This window comes from Haliotis rufescens, unplaced genomic scaffold (genome assembly GCF_023055435.1).
Source record: "Haliotis rufescens isolate VD_foot unplaced genomic scaffold, xgHalRufe1.0.p SCAF_73, whole genome shotgun sequence".
Lineage (NCBI taxonomy): Eukaryota > Metazoa > Mollusca > Gastropoda > Lepetellida > Haliotidae > Haliotis > Haliotis rufescens.
The window spans coordinates 227,919-252,782 of record NW_025964365.1 but is presented as its reverse complement, the minus strand read 5'-3'; the positions used below and the strand labels follow the sequence as shown (position 1 = coordinate 252,782).

Genomic DNA, 24,864 nt, shown 5'->3' with positions numbered 1-24,864 from the left:
GTTGTTGTATGGCTATCAGTGTAATCACACGTACTAAATGAAATTGTGTAAGACATCCCTCGAGGTATAAAAATAGTGAAATGAAAAATTATAAGAATTGACTGTCACTTTATGTGTCGCAAGCTCCGGCGTTCATACAGTTTGGCCCTCACTCCATGAAGGTTCATACTCATATGGACTCGCAGAAAGTGAAAGTCAATTCCTAAATTGTACTGTGGCTTGTAACTTGTCAAACAGATGAAATTAGATACGCTAAATTCCAACATGTCATGACGGTGAGTTTGTCAGCACCACATCAGCATTCGTGGAGGAGCAGCTGCACTTTGGATTTCCTCCAACATTTAGCAGACACGCCATGGTGCAACTGAAATACATTGTACTGTTCAAGGCCGTAGTTATTTCAACACACACGCACTCAATGTGTTATTATTCAGACGAATGAGACAAAAACGAGTCAAAGTTGGTGTCAAACTGACAGCGACGGCTGCACAACATTTACGACTTGTCATCGGAACGTTGAGCTAAGTTTAGTTTCTGATGTTTTTCAAAACACCCGTGAAGATCCGGCGTACAACAGGTCCTCCGCAACCCATGCCTGCCGTAAAGACGACTTTGCTTGTCGTAAGAACCGACTTACAGGATCGGGTGGTCAGACTCGCTGACTAGGTTGATACATGTCATCGTATCCCAATTGTGTGGATCGATGCTCATGATGTCAATCATTGGATTGTCTCATCCAGACTTATCCGATCATTTACAGACCGCCATCATATAGCTGGAATATTGCTGAGTGCGGCGTTAAACAAAAACAGCAAAACAAAACAACATTCTTATTTACGGAATATATTATATCCTAGACAATTATTTTCAGTTGAGTGTTTCAAAACGAGAATATTTATCTCATCTATCTGATCACCCTTTTCACCAAAAAGGGTCGTGTATCAAAAACCAACGAATGATTTAAACATAATCCAGTTTAAAATATTCAGTTGGAATTTCCTTTAATTTTATAAAAACATTGACACTTCCCCCTTCTGGTAATCGCTATTCTATCAGAAAAGTCCCAATTTATACATATAAATTTATTACGTAGATAACTAATATTTGAGCTGTCATACTTTGTACTTCTGTGCTGGATTAAAGGACAGGGAATTTCGAGACTGTTAACATGGCTATAATACAATTCACCACAAGGTCACTATGCAGTTGAAGCGTACTAATCATGTTATTGTTTGGAAACAGGCGATCGACCCGTGAAGATCCGGTTCTAAGGCGACTATATGCTTGTCGAAAGAGGCGACTAACGGGATCGGGTGGTCAGGCTCGCCGACTTGGTTGATGCATGCCATCGTATCCTAATTGCGTGGACTGATGCTCATGATATTAATCACTGGATTGTCTGGTCCAGACTCGATTATTTACTAATCACCGTCACATAGATGAAATATCGTTGGGTGCGACGTTAAACAACAAATAAACAAACAAACAAACAAACAAACAAACAGGGTCGATCGGAATTCCATTCTGATAATTAGCTGTATCAATATTTGAAAACTTGGTTAAATAAACGTGTTAGTTTTTATATCCATAAACGTGAACGTGCGTATTACTGACTATAAAGGGTCATATATCAGGACATCTAGTAGTGACTACTTACCAGGAGTGATCGAACTGTCTTATAGAAAAGCCGATTTTTTCTCTCGTGTTGTTGCATGAATGGAATTTATCTAACATTTAATTTATGTATTTGTTTCCCGAGATTGACTTTATCAAATGTACACATTTATCCCAATCTTTATGAATAATGTCAAATCCCTGACTGTTATTCTCCACAACACCTTGATAAAATTGTTTGTTTGATCAACGAGAAAGTACATAGCAAGGGAGGTAACTCTCATTTCTTGTTGTCCTTTCCTATGAATAGAATTATCGATTTCCGGGTTGTGAAATGCCGTCTCCATGCACTAGATCAGCACCTAGACGAACGATTATGCACCCCTAGGTACTGTAAGGATTATATTTAACATTCTGATCATATAGAAGTTTTCTTTATGTAGATATAACACATGACCGTTTGTGATACCTCATCTGTCATGCTTAGGGTCACTGTTTACTGGTGAATGTCGCTGATCCTTGTGGTATATGGACATTGCTGTGCAACGAAATCCGCAGTTAATTCACATGTGATTATACTTATTTATAACACAGGATGTGCTTGTTTCCAGACACCCCGAGTCCGCTGTATAGAGCTATCACAGCCTTCCGTGGCGAAGAGTTTCCGATGGGGCGCCACCAAGTGATAAAATAGTTTATTTACAAACCAGTGGATATATCGATACCGGATACAGTTTGTCTCAAAGTACTGGAGGTAGGAAAGACTTTGTTTTTGTTGTATAATTTACTATAAACATTACACAATGTTGACGTTGAATGTATATACAAGCGTGTTTTGGATAATATTGCGTATGCAGGAATCACGTGTCGGGATGTGTATAAGGGACTCAAAGCGCGTCCCAATGTAGTGCAAGGTAGGGAAATCAAGACACAGTTCCATGGAAGGATGCCCGTATTTGTATAAAGGTGAAAGGATAAAAATTTGGTGAGTTAGGTGAAGTGGGTGAGTTAGGTGAAGTTGGTGAGTTAGGTTTGTGGGTGAGTTAGGTGAATGGGTGAGTTAGGTTGAGTTGGGTAAACAGCAAGGACAGTATCTGTAATGATGGTGAGTATGTATTTATGGATTGAACGAGATAATAAAATCTTTTTTTTTGTGAGTGTTTTAATATCCCTAAACCGTAATGAGCTTATCCATGCAATGTCAGTGTCAGCAAACAAGGAATATAGGAATAACTTTTTACTTGAAGTATGTTATATATATTAACACTGGTAATTAAGTATTTCACAATGTGAAACAGGCACTGAAAAATATAAGACACTGTGCAGAAATGCACCGACATTACTGCATTTTCAAGGACAGCCAGCAGTAACACACTTCCAGTGGATGCATGTGAGCCGTCTGTTGTTCAGTCTATACCTGATACAATCAAGTATAGGTAAGAGCAGTCTCCCTACATGCTGTGACTCAAGAAACACTACACTGTGGGTTAGCCATCATTAGACCACATGACCATTCATTTACATTTTAGTTTTCATTCTAGAAAGGATAAATGACGTATGAAATCGTAAAGAATTCCCCTTTCATCTTCTGAGTGTTGACAGGAAATATTTAAACAACAACATGTTTCAAAACAACTCACAGATTTGTCAACAGAGAGAGAAGTATTAATAACATACACAATACTAGTCCACAATTAATGTGAGGGTTGCATTTTTCATAGTGTAGGCAAAGTGCACTATTTTTTAAACACCAGATTACTGTAGGCGCTGTAGGCGAAATGCACTGGAGGCGAATAGAGATGGTCACGCTGACTGGGTGTCATCCTACACCAAAGGCGTAGAACGGTGCTCACATTTAGTCACTTGTTTTGTGGTGAGTGAGTTGGATTTTTAACGCCGCTTTTAACAGTATTCCAGTTATATCGCGGCGTGTCAGCTTAATGTGAGATGAAAGCCCGAAGTGATGCAGGTCTCAGACGTTTACCACTTCGGTGAAAGATACGAGCACGGGTATGGTGCTGACGAACCTAGAAACATAATCGGGGCGAACCGGGATTCGAACCCACAATCATATGTTTCTGGCGTGCCCAAGTGACGCAACTCTGCACAGCGAATCGCGGCGCCTTAGACGACTGGGCCATCCGTGCCCCCTGTTTTGTGGTGGAAGAATGCGACGTTCCTGAATCGATTCAGTTCAGACCGCCGAGATTAATCTGGAACATTGCATAGTGCGGCATAAAACAACACCATCTCACACACTCCACCAGATAGAACAGCGGGACCACATACATGTTTATTACGCTGGATGCTATGTTCCAGACGTCTCCACGACGACTATCAGTTTGTCAACACCATGTCCGACAACGACGATAACCAGGCTGTTGTCATTGACAACGGATCCGGGATGTGTAAAGCCGGCTTTGCTGGGGATGACTGTCCACGTAGTGTTTTTTCATCTGTGATTGGTAATCCAAAGTACCAAGTGAGTAACCCTTTGTTGTATTTGTGTTTAAATAATTGGGAAATAAAAACATGTTTTCAGATTTGCGGGTGTTATTGGGTATTTGATGCCCGACAATTTCGTTTGGAACCAGCGACATAAGCTGTGGTTAACAACACAAATCAGCATCTGACAATGCCCCATCAAGGAGGTCCCAACTTCGGTCAGTAATTTAAAGTACAGGCAGGGTATAGGATTAATAGTCAGTCACAGGGTTAAAGGGTATTAGCTGCGTTGGGTGGTTTGTTTTTATTTTATTTATATATTACATATATATTCAAGAAAGGCTAAACAACTATTGACTGTATAGGCTGTGGGGTCACAATAACCAAAGGGCTGTATGTTTTGTTTCATGCTGTATGACTATCCGATCCCGTTCGTCACCTCTCACGACAAGCAAGTTCTTCAGGCGTTCCCTAAATAACAAATTGCCTTCAACGAATAAAAACAAAAAACTGATATTTGTCCGGGTATCATCAGTGAGCAAAAGATACAGTTACTGAACATAGGCTCAAGAACGTGGAGCGGTAGGGTAGCCTGGTGGTTAAGGCGTTCGCTCCTCACGCCGAAGGCCCGAGTTCGATTCCCAACATGGGGACAATGTGTGAAACCCATGTTTGGTGTCCCTGGCGTGATATAGCTGTGATATTGCTAAAAGCGGCGTAAAACCCAGTTGACTTGAATGAGTTTGAGTGAATCTTTATTGCACTCTACCAGTATATAACGGCGGGGAACAGATACGTGGGTAGGTGTGACGAACCAACGTTGTACCCTCTAAGGTACCCACCACAACACAGTGTGCTACGTGAATTGTATGTTTAACATATACTACTCCACTTTTGATAGGGATGGTTTCATCTGTCTATGTTACCCAAACTGATTCTCATAATATATCAGGGGCGGTCGGGTAGCCTAGTGGTTAAAGCGTTCGCTCGTCACGCCGAAGACCCGGGTTCGATTCCCGACATGGGTACAATGTGTGAAGCCAATTTCTGGTGACCCCCGCCGTAATATTGCTGGAATATTGCTAAAAGCGGTGTAAAACCATACTCACTCACTCATAATAAATCAAGTGTATATTTAAATAGAATGACCTGTCGGATTGTCCCTATCAAAACTTGAGTAATATATTGATTGAAGAATCGTTCTTTCTTGTTTTAATATTAATTATGTGGGAGAATATCTCTCCAGTCCGCAATACATCTAGCTGACCAAAATTGGGACCGGTTAACATTTATATGGTACAAGCACCATGGCGGGGTGGATCCTGCCTCGTGCAGTGTTCAAGTGTTGTACCGTTCGCTTACTTACAGGCATCGGAATATTGCTGTCCTCTAAAGATAATAACATTCACTTTTGTATTCTAGTCTACAACATATTAGTGTAGCACAGCCACTGCAGGAGCTGCTGTGTCTCTCAGACCTGCAGACCCGTGACAATCCGGGGTAGAATAGGTCTTCAGCAACTCATGCTTGCCGTAAAACGCGACTATGCTTGTCGTAAGAGGCGACTAACGGGATCGGGTGGTCAGGCTCGCTGACTTGGTCGATGCATGTCATCGTAACCCAATTGCGTGGATCGGTGCTCATGATGTTAATTACTGGATTGTCTGGTCCAGACTCAATTATTAAGAGACTGCCGTCATATAGCTGGAATATTGCTGAGTGCTGCGTTAAACAAAAAAAACAAACAAAACAAAACAACATTTCTTATTTACGGTTCATATTATATCCTAGACAGTTTTTTTCAATTGAGTTTTTCAAAACGAGAATATTTATCTTATCCATCTGATCAACAACAAACAAACAAACCAAACTTTCAGGCCTACATGGCTGGATTTAGTCTGGACAGGCATTACGTTGGGGATCAAGCCCAGGCCAAGAGGGGTGTGCTGAGCATGACGTATCCCATACACAACGGCATCGTCACCAACTGGGACGACATGGAACGCATCTGGAGTTACCTTTTCTACGACGATCTCAGAACAGATCCGATGGAAGCGCCGGTACTTATGACGGAGGCACCCCTCAACCCTAAACGTAACAGAGAAAAAATGACGGAGGTAAGACCATCGCTCCTTGACCACGTGACTTGATGTTTGGGACCGATCATTTAATGTTGTGATTTCTGTAATGAGATAGAATATTTGTAAGTTCTTAAGGACAATAGTTTCTTTGAAAGGAGATGCCAAACAATTACTGTGTAACCCACAACGCAGTCCAGCGTAAGTTTATTTATCTATCTAAAACTATCAAGCTCCTGAAACCCAGAAACCTATGATTGTGCGTTCGATATCCTATTTGCCCTGATTATGTTTCTTGGTTTGTCAGCAACTGTGCAAGTGGGTTTCACCAAAGTCGTAAACGTTTGAGCCTCACATCACTACGGGCTTTCCTCCCACATCAGACTGACTGGAATACTGTTAAAAGTTGCTTCTCTCTCCGTACAATTGATGTACTGTTCGTGCGCGTGGAAGCCAATCTCATTAAAATCGGATCTAAGTTCTCGCTGCCGCTAAACAAAGATCTGAGGACATCTCATTACGGATCACGTCAAAACGACCTTTCGCGAACTTTGACCGACCACTGAAATGAGATACAAGAAGTCAACATCAGCCATTTAGAAAGCAGCTTTCTCGAGCTTTACGGCACTCGTTTCAACCTGGCGACCTCTATTTTGACTACGCTTGAAAAATATGTTGACACAGTTCTCGCTTAAAATTTAAAAAACGGAACAAACGAACATTCCGGAATGTCTAATATATGGTTGAGATTGTATAGCAGTGCTTCCCACGTACTGTGCAACGCCTCCTCCGTTCAAATGTTTATCCCACGGAAGCGAGAGATAGATGATAATTTTGACGGAATCAGACGTACGGGCCGTAACTGTCGTTCGGAATACCCCGTGTTAACGTTTTCGAGGTTGCATGATGAGAAAACACATTCCGACTGTCACTTTCATGATTTGGTAATCGAAGCTTTGATTGGTCAGATGAAAGGTCGTTCTGACGTGACCCGTAATGGGATGTCCTCAGATCTTTGTTTAGCGATAGCGAGCACTAAGATCTGATTTTAATGAGATTGGCGTAGAAGCATAACGGAGTGTACGGAGCATGCGTTCTTTTTACATTTATCGGCTGTTATTGTTGCGTAAAAAGTTGAGAATTTACAAAATTAATTAAGTTTTCAGCTTATTCGGACAAAGAGAAAATGAATTCTTTTATCACAGAAACAAATACTTGTTTGTCGGAATAGAGTTTTGAGCTTGTTGTACCAGACACAGCAGGGTACAACTGTTGTATTGCTGAAAATCATTCACTCATTATTGCAGATTTTGTTCGAGAAATTCAGCGTCCCAGGGTTCTATGTCAGTATTCAGGCGGTGCTGTCGTTGTACGCCTCAGGTCGTGGCAGTGGTATACTGCTGGACTGTGGAGATGGTGTCACTCACACCGTGCCCATTTATGAAGGTACTGAACATTCCAGAAGAACACTCGAGTTTCCAGGCCCATCTTGTGTTCGGTATATGTAACTGAATTTTTAGTGTGATTACTTAAGGTGTTTCGTATGATTGACAAATAAATCTGATGTGACGTTATCAATATCAATATGCGAGAATCTTACGTGATTAAATACACCCGAATATATATAATAATAATAATATATTATTATTATTATTTATAATTTATTATTATTATTATTATTATTATTATTATTATTATTATTATTATTATTATATTTGTTTTGGTAGTATTTTCAACATTTTGAACATAAATCAGTTTTATTTCAATTTATTGAGTCTTGAGGGACGATTTGTCTCTGATTCCCAGGGTACGCCCTGCCCCACGCTATACGGAGAATAAATCTCGCAGGCCGTCACATAACCTCCTACCTCCGCAGGATTCTTCACGAGAGAGGATACGACTTAAGTACTACATCAGGTGAGTCACTCCAACACAACATGTACAATTGGCTGTCTATGTTCGAGTGAGTGAATGTTGTTTGACACCTTCAGTAATATTCCATATTAGAACGGCCTGTAAATAATTTGTTCCATACCAGATAGAATGATGGTTGATAATAAACATCATTGCAGGAACGATGGCAGGCTATCGCCCAGCCGGAACACCGATCCTTCTCTCATCGGAAGCATCAGTTTGAAAACATATTTTTACAAGACAAATATGTGTTGTTCCTTTTCACTTCTCTCAAATGCCGACGCCATTTTGTAGCAGATTTGAGTAAAAATTATGTGATATCTAGGCAGTATCTGATTGGTTGTATATGTCTGACAACCATTCACACGTCAAAATTGAGTTTGAAAATACTAAAACGTTGACTAAGATATTGGCGAAAATAGACGCCGATTCTATTTCTCTGTTGGTCAATCACAGGTTTCAAATCACAATAACCACCTCTGATTGAAACAGTTGATCTGACGTCCCCATCACTGTTTATAGAACAGTACTTCTTTTTCTGTCATTGTCGGCAGGCATTTTAAGATAAACGCTGATTCATAGTGTGCACTTTGACGTTCGATTCATGAAGATGCGACGTTCAATTTTAACTCTTTCACTCAATATGGGATCTGACTGTGTTTTGTTGGCAGCTGAGTTCGAGATAGTGAGAGACATGAAGGAGAAACTCTGTTATGTTCCCCTGGACTTCAAGGCGGAGATGAAGGCAGCTGAAGAATCTTCCTTACTTGAAAAAGATTACGAGCTCCCAGACGGGAATGTAGTAACTCTCGGCAATGAGAGGTTCCGTGCTCCAGAGTGTCTGTTCAAGCCCAAACTACTGGGTAAACTATATGAATTCATAGGCCAACGTCAGCCGTTAAGTCATATTCATGTCGTGTCACGCGGGTGTTAATTTCTGGAAGATCTCAAATATATAAGGAATACATGGTGAAGCTAATATCATCTAGCGTTTCTAAAAGAGAGTATAGTACATGTAGTGTAAAGATCAATATACACACATCTGCAAATAATCTGTGTTTATCTCTTTCGTACATCAGTAACGTTATACAGACGTGCGTGTTATTTGCGATAATTCATCTCAGATGTAGACGATGATCAGCATCAGCAGCACGATCATGTGTAAGGTAGGTAAGGATAACGTCACAGCGATTGCCATTGATGAACATTCCCAATGAATGCTCAACTGTGTATTTTATGAATTTCGTCAAAGTTATACCCCTTTCCCAGGCATGGAAACTCGAGGCATTCATCGGATGATTTTCAAGACCTTAAAGAAATGTGATATTGACATCAGGAAACACATGTGCAGCAACTTCATACTGTCTGGAGGCTCGACCATGTTCCCTGGTTAGTAATGACTGAACAAATAGCTACGTGTACTCTGTGAATACATAGTGAAAGGTCGTTATCCCAAACCGTAGTAACACAATGTATTGTGTGTATGAAATACCATATTTATCTGAATATATATCCTTATTTCTTCCGGATTAAATAACATTATATCATGAATACATGACATTTTGTTATAGATAGAAACTTCTTTTTTTCTTTGTCACGACGTTTCATAGCTACGTCTTGCTCTTTCATCGGGTGAACAAAGAATAAACGAAGTATGTATTCATGTTCTTCCAACTTCTAAATGCCTATGAAAAACAACATTATATTATTTCCGTCGAATGAAATAACACTTTTGACTTCGTGTTGTCTGCCGGATTGACACAATGACTTCCAGGCTAATACCCAGGCAGTTCATATGGACACTGATACGTGCATGAATATTTATACACACGTAAGTAAATTTGCTTACAGTAGGCAAATGAGTCACGTGAACGCATTTATTTACGCAAGTGGTGTTGCTCAAGGAGCATACAGTAAACTACGGTTATAACGAACACGCTTATACCGAACTGACGGATATAACGAACTTACTTTTTTGGTCCCGACTATTTGCTATAGTTATGCTGTATATATGCTTATAACGAACTACGGTTATAACGAACTAAAATTAGTAGTCCCTTTGAGTTCGTTATAACCGTAGTTTACTGTATTTACACGAGCAAAAGAAGTCATGCAAATGTATATTTACATATAAGTAACTTTACATGTGCAAATCTGGCTATATGAATTTTTGCTTAGCATGTAAAGTGATGGCATCTGATCCAAATATAGCCGTGTATTGCACCATGTCTAAATATAGCAATTTTAGTTCGTTATAACTGTCAAAAGAGTTGTGAAGCTTAAATAACTACTGCTAAACCTGCGGGGACTATACCCCGTTCACATGCGCCTCTGTACACATGTGTGTATATGTGTATACGTGTGTAGACATACAAACGGGAGTATACTTGTCATGTGAACGCGTTTACTCATGTGTGTATCTTTACACCAGGAGCAAATTTGCATCATGTCTGGAGCGGGTGCAAATATATACGTAAATTTGCACTGTGTGTATATGTTGCAATGTGAACGTTTATGTCAACGTAAGAGGATGATCTAATTAATATCTGTTCTTTTGCCAACAACAAACAAATTGTCAACAGTTGCCAACTCTTATGCGTATATACAGAGTTGAGCGGGTGGTGTTTTCTTTTGGTTTCAAGGAGTCAAAACTTTGTGTACAAATAAAATCAAACACATGTTGCTTCACGCGAAAATGTTCGGTGAAGTAACGCTCTTCTCATTCAACTTTGATTGGAAAACAACCTGGTTTGTGTTGAAAGTCGTGAACAGACTGACGAATATGTGTGCCTTACACAATTTACATCCTTTATTTACACACCTTAGATGCTTTTCATGTGAACGCATAGTAAATATACATACATGCACGTATGTATAGTTACAAATGTGTAAAATTACTTACGTTAGTAAATGTTGTGCATGTGAACGGGGTATAAGACACTGTATATAGAGGGTACCTTGAAAAAACCCTTGTCAGGCTTATTTCTTCATCATGGTTTTCTGATTACGTTCCAGGTATTACTGAGCGGCTGACTAAGGAACTTACTAAACTGGTGCCGAAAACTATGAAAGTGAAGGTGGTTGCTCCACCTGAGCGAAAATACTCAGTGTGGATTGGTGGCTCCATCTTAGCCTCGCTTTCAACTTTCCAACAAATGTGGATCACAAAACAAGAGTACGATGAAATTGGACCTGCGATAGTCCACAGGAAGTGTTTGTGAGGTCTACAGACGTTTGTGTAAGGTCCTAAATCTTGGGGATCAACAGGAAGCGTTTGTAAAGATCTACAGGAATTGTTGAGGGATCCCATAGAAATTTTTTGTAAAGGTCCACAGGAAGTGTTTGTGGGATCCACAGAAAGAGTTTGTAAAGGTACACAGGAAGTGTTTGTGGGATCCACAGAAAGAGTTTGTAAAGGTACACAGGAAGTGTTTGTGGGATCCACAGAAAGAGTTTGTAAAGGTACACAGGAAGTGTTTGTGGGATCCACAGAAAGAGTTTGTAAAGGTACACAGGAAGTGTTTGTGGGATCCACAGAAAGAGTTTGTAAAGGTACACAGGAAGTGTTTGTGGGATCCACAGAAAGAGTTTGTAAAGGTACACAGGAAGTGTTTGTGGGATCCACAGAAAGAGTTTGTAAAGGTACACAGGAAGTGTTTGTGGGATCCACAGTGTTATGTTTGTGATGTCCACAGGAAGGGTTTGTGAGGTCAACAGGAAGAGTTTGTGTGGTCCACCGGTAGTGTTTGTTGAGTCCACTCAAACACTCACTCATGAGGTTAGAACTTCTGAGTAAACACTAGCAATGGAATACTGATACACGATTATTTGGGGACTATAACTTAATTGCCAGAGGAAATGGTGAATGAATCTATACCCATTGCTTACCACAATGGCAGAGACTATCATTATTCGAATCTCTTTATTCAATATATATTGTATCAATGATAAATGAACCATGACCATTTTATATTCGTGGCGGAAGAAGGTGAATAAATAATCATAATCAAGGAAGCATACTTTACTTGTAATTAATTATCTTCGTCAAGGTATTTTGTGTTCATTAAATGTCTATATTGATGGACGCTCACTATCTTTCCTGTAAAATATATTATTGAATTATATTTTTATCGTTTTTCAGCTGAAGTAAACGGTTTTTTTCAAAGATGGATTTTTTATCAGAGTTCCAATAATAGTAATACACAAGTCTTCATATAATAAACACTGTTGATTAATAACGTCGATACATGAATTAGATGTATGGACGAATGTGATCGATGTAATGAAAGCTGGGTCAGGGTGTCTGTCTGTGACCGGGTTTTAAAACTAACCAGTTAACTAACATTCTGTGAACTAAGTGAGTGATTGAGTTTGGTTTAACGCCGCTTTTAACAATAGTCCAGTTGTATCGCGGCGTGTCAGTTTAATGTTGGAGGAAAGCCCGAAGTGATGCAGGTCTCAGACGGTTACCACTTCGGTGAAACCCATGAGCACGGGTATGGTGCTGACAAACCTAGAAACATAATCGGGGCGAACCGGGATTCGAACCCACAATCATATGTTTCTGGCGTGCCCAAGGGACGCAACTCTGCACAGCAAATCGCAGCGCCTTAGACGACTGGGCCACCCGTGCCTCCTGTGAACTAAGAATGAGTGAGTAAGTGATAGGGGTTGACAGACACCTTAACTTACAGTAGAACTTGGCTCTTGGTCACATTGTCAATTTCATGTCTTTTGCGAGATGTTGTCCAGAGATGGTTTCTGTGTAATACTGGTAAACTCCTACATCGATAAACATAACAGTTTCATTTTAAAGACAAGCATGTGTTTTAAAGAGTCCAAAGTACACCGGAATGTTTGATTGTTGTTTAACCCCGCACTCAGCAATGTTCCAGCTATATGACGACAGTCTGTAAACAATCAAGGCTGGACCAGACAATCCAGTGGTTGACATCATGAGCATCGATCATAGAGATACGATGACATGCAATCAACCAAGGCACCGAGCCTGACCACCCGACACATTCAGTCGCCTCTTTCAAGAAAAATAGGTTGCTTTTGACCTATATTATTACCCGAAGTTCCCAAGAATGCCGACATGTCAAGTGAGTGAGTGATTGAGTTGGGTTTAACGCCGCTTTTAACAGTATTGGTGCTGAAAACCCGACATGTCAAGAGAACATTTGACTATGTGTAGTTTCTGATCTTTTTTCGGCGCGCACTCCTTATGTGCGGTAGTTATTTAGGAATATAAACATAAGTGTGTATTTATGTACAGCTGGGCTGTGAATTTAACCACGGTAAATTTAATTTGGAACTGAATACGCAACTGTTTCAATCTGATGTGGTTTTTGTGATTTAAAACCTTTGATCAATCAAAATCGAGTATTTCTCACATTCATGGTACTAGAGATTTTCAACTGGGGTTACAAGACATGTTTTACCTCATTCAACTTATCGCACTGTTAAAAGTCTTTCTATTATATTTAAAACCTACCTCGATGAATACGGTATTTACGATCCAAATAATATTTGTATTTCGGTCATGTCCCACCAAAATAAGAACCTTCTCCCGCGGCTGATAATCGGTATTTTATGACAAGAATCGGATTATAAGACTGTACAGTGAATACAGCAGTATATCCAATGTAGATCTAAATGGTACATTTAAAAGCAGCCACCACTAATCTATTCTTCATTTTTTAATATCCCAAGAGGTTTAAAGTAATATAGCAGTCAGTCTTCAAGACATATGTCGGTTTGCAAAACATGTTTAAAATTTAATTTTAGGCTTTTGAAACAAACACTGTCACATTTCAAAACTTAAAACGTAGCAAATAACAATCAAAACATAGCATTTATCAACTAAGGGCTGAGACTTGAACGTCAGTCACGACTATTCTTATGCGCTGAATAATGTATGTGTGTATGCAAAACCTGGGAATTTCACACACTTTCGGGAGCAGATCACCGCCCAGTATCAAATGACTGGCCCCTTGGAACACCTGTGTCGGATAGAATGATATGACAATTAGCACATATACAATATATTGGTTCACGCTGCCACTATACAGTTGATGCCATTGTGTTGTATTCCATTCTGATAGGGGTATCCATAATTGGCAAAGTGGTAGAATAAACGTGTTAATTTCGTCATCCTCGGCTGCATTTTGTGTCTCGCACGCAGTAGGCATACTGAATATAAATGAACCTGATAGTATGTGTCCTTTCCCCCGATAATATTATAAAATGTTTTGAATTGACTTAAATTTCAATTCCGAATGTTATTTTTCACAACACTGTAATTGGATGGGTAGTTTGAGTCTATGAATTATTACAAAATAGACTTCTCTCAGGTCTTTGGTTTTCTCTCCTCTACAACTTTCCTGATCCTGTTGTCACAATAGAGCTAATCGATACATTACTAGATTTGCTTTCATATAAATCTATATTGGTTTTGTTTTCATAAAATATAAACATTCCACAGTCGTGGTGCAGGACTAGTTTGAGCAGAGACCATAGAATATATTTATGGTTTTTGGTTTGAGGTATTCATATCGAGATTGAACATGCCAAGGGAGGTAACTCTCATTTGTTGTTGTCCTTGCTATAAATAGTTCATATAGTTTTCCGAGTTGTGCAACGCACACACACTTTCTCACTTTAGCGAACGACCGGGCCTTCGTCATGTAAGCCAAGCTACAGTAAGCATTATCTCTATAATACAATACATTCATGACAATCGAATCACGGGGACGCTCGCTAAGCAGATATTACGCATCAATACATATATATGTGACCTACATTCCAAAATGCTTGGGGGTATCACTGTTAGTTGACACTGCAAGTTGTGAAGCCTTGAACGATCGTTTGGCTTTTCCGAGCCAGTGAATCCAGGAGCTGATCTAATAACATCAAATGGTACATAGCAAGGGAGGTAACTCTAAATTCTTGATGTCCTTAAAATAAAGGTTTCGTTTCCGGGTTGTTCAACGCCGTTCCGATGCACTTTATGAACACTTTTGCGGACAGTCACACCCCCCTAGGTACTGTTCTATTTAGCACTTCATATCAATCTAATCATGAAAAGTTTTTATGTGCATACAACGCATGAACTATTGTGATACCTACTCTGTCATGTGTAGGTGTATAACTGTTCACTGGTTAGGCAGTGACTGATCCCCACGGTGAACAGGCAACTGTGCAACGAAATCGGCAGCTGATGTTATCACATGCTATTATACTTCATAACACAGGATGTGTTTGTTTACAGTCACCCCGAGTAATGTACACAGGGCTTGCACTGCCTTAAATGGCGAAGACTTTGAGTTATGAATCGACCCTACGACATGATATAAATAGATTATTACCTACCTGCCTGTGGGTATATCGATAACAGAAACAGTTGATCGCAAAGTGTTGGAGGTAGCGAAATCGTTGTATTCGTTGTGTGCTGTGTTCGAGACAGTTATGACTAGATCTAGAATACCGAATCGAGAAGTAAACATTGGTTGTATTTGATATTGTGCATATTGCGTATGCACGTAACACGTGAAAAATATGTAAGAAATATGTGTGAATGTGGAATGTGGACAAGGATCCGCTGTCTGGTGCCCACATTTGTATAACTGAGTGAGTATGGTTTTACGCCGCTATTAGCAATATTCCAGCAATGTCACGGCGGGGGACACCAGAAATGGGCTTCACATTGTACCCATGTGGAGAATCGAACCCGGGCCTTCGGCGTGACGATCGAACGCCTTAACCACAAGGCTACCCCACAATTTCTGTATGAAGGTGTAAGCATTGTATGTGTAATTCGGGCCAGTATTCATTACGAAATTGAATTTGACAAGAAAAAACTTGACTTACCTGTCGTGTAATAGAAGCAGTATTTGAATGAGTAGATTTAGCTTACCAGTACGTCTCGCGATATACGGGGAGCTGTACTTGCTGATTGACAGAATAACGTAACATATTGAAAATAATTCCGTTAGACATAAAATTATTTCAGTAATGTCCCTCTGAAACAGTCGGTTAAATGAATTGAATGAATTTATACACTATAGAGAGAACTCCGAGGATTAGAAACTGTGTGACTGTCATTATGTCCTAATAAGACGAGTAGGACGTAATGAACATGAACGAGGACAGTGGGACTCACTCAGTCCCTTCTCATGTACATTTATAAGGTTTCTATGTTACAGACGTCTCTGCGACGACGATCAGTTAATCAACACCATGTCCGACGACGATGATATCATCCCTGTCGTCATTGACAACGGATCCGGGATGTGTAAAGCTGGCTTTGCTGGGGATGACGCTCCTCGATGTGTGATTTCGTCTTTGACTGGTAAACCGAAATATGAAGTGAGTCTCCCTTGGTTTTATTGATGGCAATGTATTTGATCACGGTGTACTCCGGAATCCGATTAACACAAGAGATTTTGAACTCCAAATATGAGGTGGCAACAACTGAAACGTTTCTACACGAATTACTGTCTTACGTACGCTTAGTGATATGATGTTTAAAGTGAGGTGATGGTGAAATGGGGTTTAACGTCGCGTCCAAGGTTATTGCACTTACATAGCGACGTGCATGCACACATGTAAGGGTGAAGAAAACCAAGAATAGGGTAAATGTGGGTTGAAGAACCCCGGGCCCACGTAACTAGCCATGTGACTCGTTCTAACACTTCTCACGGTTGGATGCCGGGGCAGAATAATTTTCCAGTGTCCTGTACTTGTTCTCAGAGGTGATGTGGATTGGGTTAGCGTGTGTCATGGTACCAGGATGCCTGCATTCGGTCAGTGTTTCACCTGTCCGAAATTCGATTACCCACAGGCCGTCGTAACGTAACTGGAATATGGAATATGTCTGACTCCTCAGTGTTATGACGGGGGCGGTCGGGTAGCCTAGTGGTTAAAGCGTTCGCTCGTCACGCCGAAGACCTAGGTTCGATTCCCGACATGGGTACAATGTGTGAAGCCCATTTCTGGTGTCCCCCGCCGTGATATTGCCTGAATATTGCTAAAAGCAGCGTAAAACCAAACTCACTCACTCACTCACTCAGTGTTATGACATTCAATTACACATTCTAGTGTACATGTAATGTTTCCGACGCTGTGTCAACCCTGAACGAATAATTTGTTATTGAGTCAATCAGCTTCATAAAAATATTCTGTTTCGTTTCTTTTCCACTTTGGTTTCAAAATCACACATTTACCAAAACACACACATATTCCTCCGACGGTGTTCCCTTTTGTTTGCAGATTCAACGGCGGGATGAAGCCCAGACCAAGAGGGGTGTGCTCAGCATGGCGTATCCCATACACAACGGCATCGTCACCAACTGGGACGACATGGAACGCATCTGGAATCACGTGTACTTCAAGGAGCTACGAGCACATCCTATGGATCAGCCAGTACTCATGACGGAGGCGCCCCTCAACCCTAAACGTAACAGAGAGAAAATGACGGAGGTAAGACCATCACTCCTGGACCATTATGGGTGGATTTTTAAAACTTTCTAATTATAATTTAGAATCCATAATGTTCGCGCCAGTGTATCTCTTATTCGTGTATTCTGTGTTTGACAACGTTTACACTACGGTTCTAAGCGTGTGCACATGAAAATCATTCCCTCATTATTGCAGATTCTGTTGGAGAAATTCAGCGTCCCAGGCTTCTATGTCAGTATTCAGGCGGTGCTGTCGTTGTACGCCTCAGGTCGTGGCAGTGGTCTCCTGCTGGACTGTGGAGATGGTGTCACTCACACCGTGCCCATTTATGAAGGTACTGAACATTCCAGAAGAACACTCGAGTCTCCAGGCCCGTCTTGTTAGGTCCTGATAATTACCACTTTCAGCTGGACCGTGACTAGGCTTACTGAATGTGTTTCCTGTGATATGTCAAGACATGTGTGACAAGAGAGAGAGAGAGAGAGAGAGAGAGAGAGAGAGAGAGAGAGAGAGAGAGAGAGAGCTTTAAGCACACCGTCAGTGTATACACGATCCAGCGGCTTAACGCCGCATTTAGCATTTTAGCTACAGGTGTGACAGGACGGGGCATGCTTATCCCTTTCAAATTGGCATGCTTAGAGAGAGAGAGAGAGTTTCAGCCAACCCTCGCACATTATTATCGTTATTGTCTTTGTATGTTTAGAATGCATTTTGAATATTCATTTAAGTTTCATCAGCTCCAATCTCTGATTCCCAGGGTACGCCCTGCCCCACGCTATCCGGAGAGTGAATCTCGCAGGTCACCACATAACCTCCTACCTCCGCAGGATTCTACACGAGAGAGGACACGACTTTACTTCCACAGGTGACTTGTCAAGACCTTACAGCAATTGGTTGTCTAAGTTTTTTTACGGCACTGTCAGCAACATTCCATATCACCGCAGCCTGTAAATAATTCAGGAGTCTGGACCAGATAACCTCATGGTTGATCGTGAGCAACGTGTGCGACCATGCTTGTCATCCCCCCCCCCCCCCCCCCATCCCATCCACCATGTCACGTCACCCCTAACGACAAGTAAAGGTGTGCGGTATTACCGGAATATCGGTAAATTGAGGTTCATTCTTTCCACAATAGGAATCACGATATCTTATTTTCATGTTTGATATATCGGGTGATTTCAAGTAGCGATTTATATCATGTGTTTATTGTTGTATACTTGGCAAAAGTCTTCGCTTCCCTGGAGCATGCACCCGGTGCCCCGTATTTATTGACTGAGTAAACATGTTGTCCCAGCATCTTGTTTTGTTCCATTTATGAACTTCAGTTCATACCTTAATGTATCATATTGGTCCTGAATTCAAAATTTAGAATAAAACAATATATCGTGATACGTATCGCAATACATCTTCCCGAGGCAAGCGTATCCACTAGCCTATATCAAGCCTAGTTTCTACACAAGACTTTGATAAAAAGGCAAGTGGACTTTCTTGTCTCGGGAAGATGATCCCAATACGGCATTGCGCATCGCAGAATATTGTGATACGCTTTAAACCTCCAATACCCATTCCTATCGACAAGGGGGCGGTCGAGTAGCCTAGTGGTTAAAGCGTTCGCTCGTCACGCCAAAGACCCGGGTTCGATTCCCGACATGGATACAATGTGTGAAGCCCATTTCTGGTGTCCCCCGCCGTGATATTGCTGGAATATTGCTAAAAGCGGCGTAAAACCAAACTCACTCACTCACTCACTCCTATCGACAAGCATAGGTAAATGGTTGTTTGATGATCGATTCACAACTCGATGAATCGAAACATGACCGTCAATCTCTAGAAGATGCTTCAATTAACCAATTAACTTTGAGAATTGCTAGAGTTAAATATACAAGCATCGGACAGTTACACTCGATAGTTCAAATCGTTTCGCTGACATTAACCAACCATCAGTTCAGAGTAACTACGCGAGGTTCACGTTTAACTCTTTCATTCAATATGGGATCTGACTGTGTTGTTTTGGCAGCTGAGTTCGAGATAGTGAGAGACATGAAGGAGAAACTCTGTTATGTTCCCCTGGACTTTAAGGCGGAGATGAAGGCAGCTGAAGAATCTTCCTCACTTGAAAAAGATTACGAGCTCCCAGACGGGAATGTAGTAACTATTGGCAATGAGAGGTTCCGTGCTCCAGAGTGTCTGTTCAAGCCAAGCATCCTGGGTATTGTAATATTGTCACATTCGTTTATAGAAAAACGCTCTCTGTTGTCCTCAAAACCTCTATTCTATTTATAGATTTCTATCATGTTTCCTGCACAAAATGTGTTACCACACGTCCCGTTAAAACACCTACTTTGTATTTTGTAATCTATAAATGTACGTATAATGATTTAATATGCCAACCGACAATTACCGAAGGGAATCTATAAATATTTGCTTCCTCGGTAATACGGCCCCCAAATCGGCGGTTTCAATTTGAGGGGGTTTATCGTGAATTGATAAACTCTCAATGATCATAATCAAATAATTTCAAAACTCATGGTAGATTTGCATATAATTCATTTTATCTCTCTTGTACATCAGTAACAATATATAGGCATAAATGATATTCCAAAGCGATTGATAATGCTGACATTCTATAATTAATATGTGATTTGTGTACATTATGTATTCTCTTCCTAGCCATGGAAAGTCGAGGCATTCACGAGATGATGTTCAAGACTTTAAAGAAATGTGATATTGACGTAAGGGGAGACATGTGCGCCAGCTTCATTCTGTCTGGAGGCTCGACCATGTTCCCTGGTGAGTAAGGGACCGGTCATTTGATATTCTTGGTTGGGGGCTCTGGTGTGTTTAGAGGTATATGTGTTTGACTAATGTTTAACTGTGTGAAGTCTTGTTATCACGACTCCAGTAAATGGATATATGGTCTGTAACGGTGTATTATTATAGTAGAACCCTTATGCAAGCTGTCACCCAATAACCACATCCTGGTTGTTTTTAACATGCGGAGTATTTGATATACTTCCTATATTCTTGAAGAGTTACTGGAAATTGAACGTCCAGTCTTGATTGTAGTGTTGCTTGATGGATAACACCACCGAACGCAGCAGGACTTTCTGGGTAGTGTTCAGGGATTGACGCGTTACTAGTCTCTCGGAAGATCCTCATAATCTTTTCATAAACATCATTGACTGGATATACAAGATAGCAACGCTATCAGTCGCAAAGAACAATGGAGTACGAAGCATGGTTTATTTCACGATAAGACATTGTTCTATCATGTCGTCATTTCTGGAGATTCGAATATGCGCTCGCAACTTGGTGACGTCATATATTGGACGACGTTATTTTTGAGAGGTAAGTATCAAGTAAGTTGTTCCCCACAGATGTAGCTGGGCCAAGCAGATAAACGCAGTGGCCGAACTATCGCCACTCATGAATTATTCTCCCTGCAGTTTTATTGTACGACAAACAACGACCACGATGTCGTATATTTCTTCAGTAAAGTTGGAAAGTTCGTTGAAGTCCCGTATTTCCAGGATCCACTTGTAGTGGATTATGATGCTTGACCTGACAGGATCAAACCCTCAGCCTTTCCTGCACCATAGGACTGCAACGCGCAGACTTTCCAATCAGGCGTGTGAAATCTGCAGTGACTATGACCGTGACGCTGTACATTGAAGATACTTTCAAGTATCCAGACGACGTCAGGTTCAGAGAATTGTTTCTTCGTCATGTTTTTTTCTGATTACGTTCCAGGTATTACTGAGCGGCTGACTAAGGAACTTATTAAACTGGTGCCGAAAACTATGAAAGTGAAGGTGGTTGCTCCACCAGAGCGAAAATTCAATGTTTGGATTGGTGGCTCCATCTTAGCCTCGCTTTCAACTTTCCAACAAATGTGGATCACAAAACAAGAGTACGACGAAATTGGACCTACCATAGTCCACAGGAAGTGTTTGTGAGGTCTACAGGAATTGTTTATAGGTCCACATGACGACTTTTTGGGGTCCACAGGTATTGTTTGTGAGGTCCACAGGAAGTGTAGTGAGGTCCACAGGAAGTGTAGTGAGGTCCACAGCAGGTGTTTGCAAGGGTCACGTAAAAAGCGTTTGTGACGTCCACGGGTGGAGTTTGTGTATTCAACAGCTAGTGACCCGCGAAGATTCCGGGGTAGAATAGGTCTTCAGCAACCCATGCTTGGCGTAAAAGGTGACTATGCTTGTCGTAAACACAGCAAAAAAAATGCAGTTTCCGGTATCCGGATACCTGCCGGATACCACCGGACACTTACCCAAAACGCGTCCGGGTATCCGGTGGCAGATACCTTGCCGGATACCAGATCTGTGGTATCCGGCATGGACACCTCACCGGAAAGTATGTCACCTGGAATCTGGGTATCCGGCACCGGATACCTCACCGGATACCTCAATCTGGGTGTCCAGGGATCCGGCACCGGATACCTCATTCTGAGTTTCCAAAAACATGTCACAATTTGGGGGGTGCATTTTGTTCAATTAAGTGTGAAACACCTAAAAATATATTGAAAACTAACCATGAAAATTGAACATTGCTGAAGGTATCCGGCAGGTATCCGGCAGGTATCCGGATGCAATTTTTCGAGATGTCTTTCTCCTAGTAAATAATGTTAGCCTGGGCATAGCAGATAGCTGTAGTAATATTCTGTGCTATTTTAGTTGTAAATATCCCCTTGAAGTTGAGATCTATGGGCATGTACTTTTGGTGAAAACATTTTTCAAGTTCATATATATTTCAATTTAGATGTTCAGCGTATTAAATGAAAAGCATTCAGTCCTGGTATGATGGTATCCTTACATATCATCTTCATATTCCCAGTTTGTTTTAGCCTAGTGGTTGAAGCATTCGATTCACCACATCGGTACATTGCTTGGTGTCACCCATCATGATATTGTTTGAATTTTGCTCATAAAGTGGCATAACACCATACTCACTCTGACAAAAAAATGAAAGTCATTGGCTATGTACTCACTTGGGCCTTTGTTCCTGGTGAGATTAAAAGTTTATTTTGGAACTGTATCAATACTTGTTACATCTTGACAGACGAGTTTCATTGAAGTTAGAAACAGAATATCATTAACCCAAATGGGTGCATAAGACTAATGGCATCCACAGAAAACACCTAATAAAGTACTGGTACATAAAAATATCAATGTAACTTTTCTACTGACATGGAACTAAAAACTTCGTTCAGTGAGCTGTATTAATTGTAGGAAAACATTCAGGGCATTAGTATATTTGATATATGTTAGCACCTATGTTATGAATGATCAATATCATATTTCTTTAAAGAAGCAAAACAAAAAAATTGTTAAGATAAAAAATCATATTTATTGATTTTATGACATTTCATTGGTTCAGTAACCAGATGTTTGCAAGAACATTCAAAAACAGAAACAGATGCTTCAATGCCATTTTCTAAATAAACAAATTAGTCAAATCTCAGAAGAATTTCAAGGTAGAAGAATATCTAAAGTCAATTATGTTTGTGCAGTAAACCACAAAAGTCATTCAGATTTGTATAGTCAGCGTCAGTGTACACCACATAAACAGTCTCACTGCTGTGGTATTGATTCCTTTAGACTTGATTAATGTCGTAATAAAACAACCTACAGAATCACACTGATGTGGCATTATTCATTCAGAATCATCACTTTCTGAGGTGAACCTGTTAGTTGTTCTGGGGAGGATTATTCATCATCCGGAGAGTCCTTTGTATGACTTGTCTGATCTGGTGTCATTGTGAAATCCAGGTGCCTGAAACAATTTATAACATCTTTAAAAGCTTGTTATTAAAAATATAAGAAACACACATATATTGACAAAGGGTAAAAATTTGGTTTCTCAATGAGTAAGGTAATGACAATTTATCAAGCAACTGTTAACCAAACCATGTTAACCAATGTAAAAAAGCCATAGCAAACAGTAAATTGTACAGAAAATACAAAATTGTAATTGATCTTCTGAAAACAATTCCTGTAGTGCCATAAGGCAGGCTCACTTGAATTTTTCTCAAATGTTTGCATTACATCAAAACATAAGGAAAGGTAAACAAGGCAATGCAAATTGCATAAAATAGGTTCTTATACATAAAAACAGAACTAAAGTATTTGACGTAATAAGCGCCTCGCTCTAATAAGCGCCCATGGGAATATTTGCTAATATATTGGCTAGTGAACAATCCCAATTAGGACCCTTTCCAATTAATCAATGTATACAAGACTTATTTATTTGCGTATAATACACACTTGTGTGTGATATGCATTATCATATTTTTATCATTTATCCTATCTTTAATTCAGATTAACAATAACGGCAAAAACTGCCAAATATATTGGTCAAGTGTAATCATAATTTAAGTAGTTCTATTTGGTTTTGGAACTTTTCAAGGGTAATTGTAAATCATTTGATTGTTATAAAGTTACACAGTATTGCATCTATCGTCTGTTTCTAAATACAGTGGAACCTATCTTTGACTTGTGTGACATAATTGAATCATACCCCAAGTTCATTATGCATTGTTATGCATCTGCACAGAGTGGTCAAAGTCTTGTCACACACATAGTTTGCTACAAGGCAGAATCCAATAAGTACAGTTGAGACATCAGGCTGTATCCAGACAAACTGTCTGATAATCTCAAGTATGGTCTTGGTCGCATCAAGGGATGTAGCTAATCCTAAATAAACATTAAACAAGTGACATAATCTCTTCTACAGAACACTTGATCAAAGCCTGCCCCACCTTTGATGTTTATCATCTCGTTACGCTCACAACAGCTCATTAGCAAGATGAGCTCAATGTCAACTCATGGTGGATTAGGGATTAACAGGGCAATTAGTGTCAGGTGGGTATTATCACTTGCAATTGTCTGTTAATTACTTAATTGAGTAGTGACGGCTTAATTAGTTTCCAACCACACTGACTGTTATGCTACTTATCAAGTCAGTTTACTGGTAACATGTGTCTGTGGACCAAGGAAATGTATCATGCCAGATACTTAAAAAGTTCTACTCATAAGTAATAAAATAATGACAGTTTTGATATGCAATTCTCCCTACAAAGACATTTAACATTTGATATACATAAACTGTCTGTTGAAACTATGATGATGCTAATATACAAGTCGCACTAAACAACCTATTCATATACTGGTACCTAGCCAAACAAACATAATTTTTTTTATGTGTATGCACATGCTTGTACACATATACCTCTACTGGCATATCACACATACAAACAATCATTAGATGGATGTAATCGTTCAAAAATATTTTACATTCAAAAACAAGTGAACAGATTCTGTAATAGCATGGTTAATAT

The 24,864-nt window shown here is 40.2% G+C and overlaps 1 protein-coding gene across 1 annotated transcript; it reads left to right on the top strand.

Moving 5' to 3' along the window:
- The first annotated feature begins 1,899 nt into the window (after positions 1 to 1,899).
- On the top strand, positions 1,900 to 21,730 carry LOC124126732 (actin-1-like). The gene is made up of 13 exons (XM_048388539.1): positions 1,900 to 2,002; positions 2,226 to 2,368; positions 3,934 to 4,096; positions 5,937 to 6,176; positions 7,445 to 7,583; positions 7,944 to 8,054; positions 8,723 to 8,914; positions 9,321 to 9,383; positions 17,734 to 17,847; positions 18,271 to 18,378; positions 19,531 to 19,722; positions 20,184 to 20,303; positions 21,264 to 21,730. The coding sequence occupies exons 3-13, from the start codon at positions 3,968 to 3,970 to the stop codon at positions 21,467 to 21,469; spliced, it is 1,614 nt and encodes a 537-aa protein (XP_048244496.1). The 5' UTR covers positions 1,900 to 2,002; positions 2,226 to 2,368; positions 3,934 to 3,967; the 3' UTR covers positions 21,470 to 21,730.
- Positions 21,731 to 24,864: the final 3,134 nt, after the last annotated feature.